We start from the raw sequence: 9,171 nt of genomic DNA, 5'->3' as shown, positions 1-9,171 counted from the left end.
ATCATCTAGGCTATATACTATTGTGGTGGTTGTGTATGGTTGTTGGTGGTTAGGGTTTGATTCCTGATTTTGAGTTTAGGTGTGTGACATGAATTGGTTGCGAGGTTGGGTGTTTGATGGCTGGGTGTATATGGTAAGGTGATGGTGTAAGGTTGGTCGTTGGGTTTTGGTAGGTTGACATTGTTCTTGGGCGGGGATTTGTTGTTGGGCGTTTGAGGACGAAGCTCGTTGGTGTGGATCAATCAAATACTTTGGCTCAGACACAAACGGTGGCGTTGTGACCGACCTAAACCTTGCCATATAATGTTGAGTTGGTCTAGCACCATATATGACTGATTCGTTTAAGATGTGTTGTCGTTGATTCCTCCAATGACGACACATCTTTTTTGCGAAGTCTCTCAAATCGGAATAATCTCATTGCCCATCGACTATTTATTGATGTCAATCTCCCAAACACGTAGGAGATTCTGGAATTTGTTGTTGCATGGCGAACTGCAGTTTTATACGATCACTTTGATGCATCTCCATAGTAGTGAACCGGATAATTGATGTTTTTGATGTCCAAACTGCAGTATCATCATGGTTAACTTGATGGTCAAAACCCAGATATGGCCTCCAGATAAACTGTACAAGAATATGACATGATTAGAGGATATATAATTGGATAATTTTTTTAAAATCAAATGTACAGTTGTGTAATAGTATTACATTGTTTGGTCCAATGTGGTCTAAAAGATTGTGATAGACTACTAGAGCGTGTTTGGGACATCTGTTGTAGTTCATCCTTTTAACTGACCACCTAGGTTGAAAAGATTGGAAATATATTAGTTACAATTAGTTGTAGTATAAAGTCTAATAAATTAGTGTAGGAGAATTGCCATCGAAAGGCGCAGCGGGATTTAAAAATTTCTCCATTTAGTGATCCTTACGAATGGGCATGATCAGTGATAGAATCGTTACCTCTTGTGGCGATCACGAACGTTGAACGATGACAACGTCTCTACTCAGTCCACACGAACGAATTCCTTCAATCTCAGTGCTAGCTGCCACGAATGAAGGCTTTGAGTGAGAGAGAGAGAGAGGGGGAAACGAAATTCCAATTAGAGTGATAATGCTTCTACCCAAGGGTTCTATTTATAGAATCATTTGTGTGGGCTTCAAGCTAAAAAGCCCACTTAAGTGTATTTTGGCCCATATCTTATAATATGCCCAAAATCACTTAAGCATGTGGTACCTTACCATTTAAGTGCACGGTACCTTACGGTGTTCCTTAATTACTCTATCTCTCATCAATCCGTCCTTTGTGTGTGACCCTGTAGGTTTTCGCGACGTTGGCAATTATATTAAATCACGCATTTAACATAATAAACAGTGAGCGGTATCTAGCAACACATCACTGCTACCCAAGTCACGAAAATGTCATGTGATCTGACAAATCCTTCTGTGATAATAATTATGTGTATAATTACCCCTTTGCCCTTATGTCTATATTGAACACAAGGCATAGACCGTGTCATCCTTGCCCAGTTCAATATTAGGTCCATAGACATTTATCCTGTTACGCAGGATGGTCAAATTTCATCTAGGACACTCATGTCCCTCAGCATGCTTTGTGGAGTACCCATCAATTGTCTTTATGGTTATCCAGTTACGGACAACGTTGGATCAGCAATAAAGCACTCGACTCCACATCTAGGGTCCATAGTGGTTTCAGGTCGAAGAGTGGTATACATCATTATCACCATGAGAATAACTTATGACACTTTGCATAACTTTCTATACAGTATTCTCATAGCGGGTCAATCCGGTATAAATATTACTCTTAATATTCATACTTATGTTTAAGACTTGATAACTCCTTATCCATGATCCATGAGATGTGATCATCAATCTACAAACATAATAGTCTTCATGCTTTAATGTTATCCCACTTCACAATAAAGCTCGACTACGGATACTTTAAGAATAGTGTCCTTATGTTTAATGTGATCTCATGATTAAGCCATACTTGATACATTAAACGGACTAGCTATTCTAGGGACTTTATTAAACAAACGTAATAAAGAAAAAGCTTTTTATTATTAATAAATAATTCGATACAAGTACCAAAAGTATTGGCCTCTAGGGATTACACCAACAATCTCCCACTAGCACTAGAGCCAATCAGGCATACCCCTAATGCCCATTGATCTAGTATGGCCGTCATGCTTCTGTTGCGCAAGAGGCTTTGTCAGTGGGTCAGCAATATTGTCAAGTGTAGGTACTCTGTATATTTTCACATCTCCTCTATCTATTATCTCTCGAATGAGATGATAACGCCTAAGTATGTGTTTGGATCGTTGGTGAGATCTAGGCTCCTTAGCTTGTGCGATAGCACCATTGTTATCACAATAGAGACCAATAGGATCCACAATGCTAGGAACTATGTCAAGTTCACTAATTAACTTTTTGATCCAAACAACTTCCTTTGCTGCACTTGAGGCAGCAATATACTTGGCCTCGGTTGTAGAATCAGCAACTGTATCTTGCTTTGAACTTTTCCAGCTCACAGCGCCACCGTTTAAGCAAAACACATAATCAGATTACGATCTAAAGTCATCCTTATCTACCTGGAAGCTAGCGTCGGTGTATCCAATTACAACCAACTCTTCCTAACCTCCATATATCAAGAATGAGTCCTTAGTCCTTCTCAAGTACTTAAGGATATTCTTGACAGCTACCCAATGGGCATCACCAGGATCAGATTGGTACCTACTCGTTGCACTTAAAGCATACGAGACATCTGGTCGAGTACATAACATGGCATACATGATAGATCCTATTGCAGATGCATATGGAATCTTATTCATGCAATCCCTTTCTTCCTTAGTTGAAGAGGATTGTGTTTTTGATAGACACAGGCCATGTTGCATAGGTATGAATCCTTTCTTGGAATCATGCATATTAAATCGTCTCAACACTTTGTCTATGTATGTACTCTGACTTAGGCCAAATAGTTTTTGTGATCTATCTCTATAGATTCTGATTCCTAATATATAGGCTGCTTCACCCAGGTCCTTCATAGAAAAGCATTTCCTCAACCAAGACTTTACTTGTTGCAGGGTAGGGACATCGTTTCCAATGAGTAATATGTCATCTACATATAATACCAAGAACACGATCATGCTCCCACTAACCTTCTTGTAGACACAAGGCTCATCTTCGTTCTTGATGAATCCATATTATTTTACCATTTCATCAAAACGAAGATTCCAGCTTCTGGAAGCTTGTTTCAATCCATAAATTGATCTTTGTAGCTTACATATCTTTTGGGCTTCTTCTAGTATGTCAAATCCTTCAGGCTGTGTCATGTACACATCCTCAAGAAGATTCCCATTAAGGAAAGCAGTTTTTACATCCATCTGCCATATTTCATAATCATGATATGCAGCGATAACAAGTAAAATCTGAACAGATTTAAGCATTGCAACTGGTGAAAAGGTTTCATCATAGTCAACCCCATGAATTTGTTTATATCCTTTTGCAACCAGTCTTGCCTTATAGGTATGTACCTTACCGTCCATGTCGGTCTTCTTTTTGAAGACCCACTTGCATCCTATAGGATTAACTCCTACAAGAGGCTCTACCAAGGTCCAAACTTGGTTTGTGTACATGGAATCCATTTCAGATTTCATGGCTTCTAGCCACTTCTCAGACTCGGGACCAGTTATGGCCTCTTGGTAGGTCACATGCTCATCTTGATCCATGAGTAATACATCACCTTGATATGTTATGAGATATCCATATCTCTCAGGTAGGTGGCGTATCCTGCTTGACCTACGTTGGTCTTGTTCTACTTGAGCAGGTTGCTCTTCCACAACTACTTGTGTTTCCTGCTCTAATTCCTCCATAGGTGTATCGATGCTGTGATTCTTGAATTTCTTCAAGCTCTACTTTCCTCCCACTTATTCCTTTGGAAATAAAATCCTTTTCTAGGAAAACTCCAGTTCGAGCGACAAACACTTTGCCCTCAGAAGGATTGTAGAAGTAATACCCTCTTATTTCTTTAGGATACCCCACAAATAAGCATTTGTCAGATTTGGGCTCAAGCTTAGTTGAAATTTGTCGTTTCACATAAACTTCGCAACCCCAAATCTTCATGTAAGACATATGTGGTTTCTTACCACTTCATATCTCATATGGTGCCTTCTCAACCTTTTTGGATGGAACACAATTAAGTGTGTAAGCTGTTGTTAATAGTGCATGTCCCTAAAAGGAGTTTGGAAGATCGGCGTGACTCATCATGGATCGGACCATGTCTAACAGGGTTCGATTTCTTCTCTCAGATACACCATTCCATTGGGGTGTTCCAGGAGGAGTGAGTTGGGATAGGATCTCACACTCTTTCAGATGGTCATCAAACTCTAGGCTCAAATACTCACCACCTCGATCTGATCGAAGAGTTTTAATATTCTTACCTAGTTAGTTTTGTACTTCAGTCTTGAATTCCTTGAACTTTTCAAAGGACTCTGATTTGTGTTTCATTAAATACACATAACCATATCTACTAAAATCATCAGTGAATGTGATGAAGTACTGAAAACCTCCTCTGGCTGGTATGTTCAGTGGTCCACATACATCAGTATGTATGAGGGCCAAAAGATCATTAGCTCTTTCACCTTTTCCTGTGAATGGAGACTTTGTCATCTTTTCAATTAAACAAGATCTGCATGTCTCATATGATTCATAATCAAAAGAGTCCAAGAGTCCATCTTTATGGAGTTTGGAAATGCGTTTCTCATTTATGTGGCCTAATCGACAATGCCAAAGGTAAGTTGGATTCAACTCATTAGGTTTCATCATTTTAGTATTAATGTTATAAATAGGCATTTCAAGATCAAGGACATATAATCCATTGTTCATTTGTGCAGTAGCATATAATATATCATTCAAATAAATTGAGCAACAATTGTTCTTTATTATAAACGAAAAACCAAACTTGTCCAAACAAGAAACAAAAATAATATTCCTGCTAATTGCAGGTACATAATAACAGTTCTCTAACTGAATTATTAAACCACTAGGTAAAGTCAATACATAAGTTCCTACGGCTAAAGCAACAACTTTTGCTCCATTGCCAACTCGTAGATTGACTTCACCTTTTGCCAAATCTCTACTCCTTTTTAGTCCCTGCACATTTGTACAAATGTGAGAACCGCATCCAGTATCTAATACCCATGATGCAGAAGTAGATAAATTAATTTCAATAACAAAAATACCTGAAGTTGAAGTCTCTACTCCATTCTTCTTAGCTTCCATGTTCTTTGGGCAGTTCCTCTTCCAGTGTCCGGTCTTACCGCAATGGAAGCAGGTGCCTTCTTTTGTTATGCCTCCACTAGGCTTCAAAGCAGCAATAGTGGGTTTGGGTTTGACAACTTCCTTTCCTTCCCCTTTATCATGTTTGAGGACAATCCTCATGTTTCGGTACCAATCCAAAAAATTTGTCCCAAACAATTTTTCCTTCTCAAGGATTGATCGCAAGATGTTGTTAGAGGTGTTTGTTGTCATGGTAATCTACATAAGTATTAATGAAAATATAAGTATCATTGACATATTTAATTAGGCCTTTAATTAAATATGCTCCCACTATTTTACTCAAAAAAATGACCCTCATCATTTGATTCGGAAAATCCCGTTGGAAGATTTTCTAGTGGGTCGAGATCCATATTTCACTTTGTTCTAAGTTCGCGTAGGCGGATTACACAAAACTAGGTTATTTAGGTAGGAACTCCTTCCAGTTGTATCTCATACAACTCTCGAAAATTTCAGTTGGGTGAATAACTCCTTATTCCAATCCATCATATGGATCATTCCCAACTCTTGCTTCTAAACATATATAATATTATTATAATAAAGTTTGACCCATCGTTTTAGCAGTTGGATATTACAATTATCCCATCGCACCTTACCAATATAGAAAATGCACCTCGCTTGGCGAAACCTACATTGTCCGATACTAGTCTTGATGAGTGCTAAAACTTGGAAAGCAAACATATATAATATTATTATAATTTGTTTAGTTAAGTTTGACCCATTGTTTTAACAGTTGGATATTACAATTATCCCATTGCACCTTACCAATATAGTGTAAGAACAAAAATTGTTCTACAACAGATTCCATGATTTTGATGATAACAAAGGATGAAACCAAAAATGGCACCCTAACGAAAAGTTTCTAAGTGTGCAGGGTTCTAAAGAAAGAAGGAAGAGATCTGATGATGTCATCAGATACAGAACCAGATCAGATACAAATTATCAGAAGATAAGAAGCATCTGAAGTAGAAACACGTTCAAGAAAGTCTAACTCTGAGCAAAACAGCAAAATATCAGAAGCATCTGAACAAGAAGTACGCTCTAGAAGTTCTGATTCTGAACAACAGTATGTCAAACTTCAGAAGCTCTTGGCGCTATCTGAAGAAATCATCAGAACTCAAAAGATCAACATCAGAAGCTAGATAGCAGATTCTAAGATCTCCAGAAACATGAAGACTCTGATTATGGAATTGCTAAATAAGGAAGAGTAACGTTAACTTCAAATAAAGTTATGGAAATGGATTTCCTAATACAGGAAGAGACGTTAACTCCAAAAATACAAATGATAAGGAACTATCTGTGGTAAGTAGTCATTCAAGAAGTGAAAGTTGCTTTGACAACAAGCAACATAAGATATGGCACTAATTATTTTTCAAGAGTTATTATCTGCCATGATTTTTCAAACGGATCCTTCTCTTCTATATAAAGGACTGCAAATCAACATTCAGAGTACAAGATATACAACAAGATTTTACTGAAACATCAACACACAAAAATACTGTTTATTCTCTCAATCTTCACGAAGCTTTTGCTTAGTACGTGAAATACTTTGTTCTTATTGTTGTAATATTTGCTTATCTTAGAAGCACTCTAGATTACATAAGCTTTCATCTTTTGTTGTATTTCCTCAAGTGACTCTGTGTAGTCTGTATACTTGAGAGGACTAAGAGATCTTTCTCTTAGACGTTGTTTGTATTCAATCTTTCAAGATTAGTGGATTAAGTCCTTGTTGAAGGCGAAATCACCTTGGCCGGGTGGACTGGAGTAGCTTTGTGTTATAAGTGAACCAGTATAAAATTCCTTGTGTGATTTTCATTTTGAAAAAACGCTTATTTTCCAAAAACAATTCAAACCCCCCTTTCTTGTTTTTCACACCTTCAATTGGTATCAGAGCTCCGGCTCTGTTATTGATTTTCTAATCAAACACTTAACAGTGTAGAGAGATCCAGAACGAGAAAAATTATGGCCCACACAAATGAAAAGGATAGTTACAATGCTAAGTCTCCTCCTGTCTTTGATGGAGAAAAATTCGATTACTGGAAAGATAGAATCGAAAGTTTCTTTCTAGGCTATGATGCTGATCTCTGGGACATTGTCACAGATGGATACAAACCTCCTGTCACAGAGGATGGAGCTGAAGTTCCCAGAAGTAAAATGTCAGATGATCAGAAGCGAGTTTTCAAGAATCATCACAAGGCCAGAACCATACTCCTCAATGCTATATCTTACAACGAGTATGAAAAGATCACCAACAGAGAAACAACCAAAGATATACTTGACTCTCTAAGGATGACTCATGAAGGAAACTCTCAGGTCAAAGAGACAAAGGCTCTGGCGCTTATCCAGAAATATGAAGCTTTCAAAATGGAAGATGATGAAGCCATAGAGGCAATGTTCTCTAGATTCCAAACTCTGATTGCAGGTCTCAAAGTTCTAGACAAAGGATACACAACTGCAGACCACGTCAAAAAGATAGTCAGAAGTCTGCCAAAGAAATGGAGACCCATGGTTACTGCTCTGAAGCTGTCAAAGGATCTGAACAATATCAGTCTTGAAGAACTTGTTAGCTCCCTCAGAAGTCATGAGATAGAACTAGAGGAAGATGAGCCTCAGAAAAGGAACAAGTCCATAGCATTAAAGTCTAGATATGAAAGACGCAAACCTGACAGAACCAAAGCTCTCCAAGCAGAAATTGAAGATACTGATGACTCTGAACTAGAAGATTCTGATGATGAAGAAGAATTATCCCTCCTGACCAGAAGAGTTAAACAACTCTGGAAAAAGAGGAACAACAACTTCAGAAGATCAAGACCCAGAGGGGATCGATCAGAATCAACCTCAAAAGGTAAAACTAACAAAGATATTACTTGTTATGAATGTAAAGAAACAGGTCACTACAGGAATGAATGCCCCAAGTTAAAGAAAGACAATCCTAGAAAAGAAAGTTTCAAGAAAAATACCTTCAGGACAAAGAAAGGATTAATGGCTACCTGGGATGGTAGTGAATCTGGGTCATCAGAATCTGACTCTGATGAAAAGGCCAACGTGGCACTTATGGCTACCACATCCAGGAGCAGCTCAGATGAAGAATCTGAAGAGGTATTCTCTGAAAACTCTCTCGATCTGATCTAGAATCATGCTTGTCAGAAACTCTTAACTCATATCAGAAATTAAAACAAAAGCTTAAAAACATAAAAGGCTGTCTTAAAGCAAAATTTGAAGAATGTGGCGAGCTTGAGATAACAATTCTAGCGCGAGAAGATACAATCAGATCTTTAACATTAGAAAGAGATGGAGCAAAAAGAAAAAGCTTAGAATTAGAAGAAGCGTTGTCTCAAGCACCACAAACTTCAAATAAAATAATTTTTGAATACGAAGAAGCCTTTCAGGAATTTCTGAAAAATGGAATAGGTAGGAGTATTATGGCATCCATGATTTATGGAGTCAGTCAGAACAATAAAAAGGGAATTGGGTATGATTCTAAGGAAGTTAAAACTTCTTCTAGTGACCAACTTAAATCTCCACTTTCATATCACTATACACACACACAAGAACAAAAATTTGAAAATGCTAGAAAACCCAAAGTCATGAGAAACTCTGGGAAAACTAATCAGAAAGGACCCAAGAGATTCTGGGTACCGAAAGATAAGATTGTGTATGTTGCAGATATCCTATGCAGCAAAGTTCAGACACCAGTCATGGTACCTGGACTCTGGATGCTCGCGACACATGACGGGAAGAAAGTCTATGTTCCAAAGTCTGGAACTTAAAGACGCTGGATTTGTAGGTTTCGGAGGAGATCAGAAAGGAAGGATCAGA

General features: G+C 38.0%; 1 protein-coding gene across 1 annotated transcript; it reads right to left on the bottom strand.

Annotated features, from left to right (window-relative positions):
- Positions 1-4,908: 4,908 nt before the first annotated feature.
- LOC127129137 (uncharacterized) lies at positions 4,909-5,684 on the bottom strand. Its single transcript, XM_051058429.1, has 2 exons — positions 5,259-5,684; positions 4,909-5,169 (listed from the first exon to the last, which is right to left on the bottom strand). The coding sequence occupies exons 1-2, from the start codon at positions 5,545-5,547 to the stop codon at positions 5,153-5,155; spliced, it is 306 nt and encodes a 101-aa protein (XP_050914386.1). The 5' UTR covers positions 5,548-5,684; the 3' UTR covers positions 4,909-5,152.
- Between the last annotated feature and the right edge of the window lie 3,487 nt (positions 5,685-9,171).

Source organism: Lathyrus oleraceus, chromosome 1 (assembly GCF_024323335.1).
Source record: "Lathyrus oleraceus cultivar Zhongwan6 chromosome 1, CAAS_Psat_ZW6_1.0, whole genome shotgun sequence".
NCBI classification, from domain to species: domain Eukaryota; kingdom Viridiplantae; phylum Streptophyta; class Magnoliopsida; order Fabales; family Fabaceae; genus Lathyrus; species Lathyrus oleraceus.
Note: the sequence above shows the minus strand (reverse complement) of the source record. Positions and strands in the feature narration are given on the sequence as shown.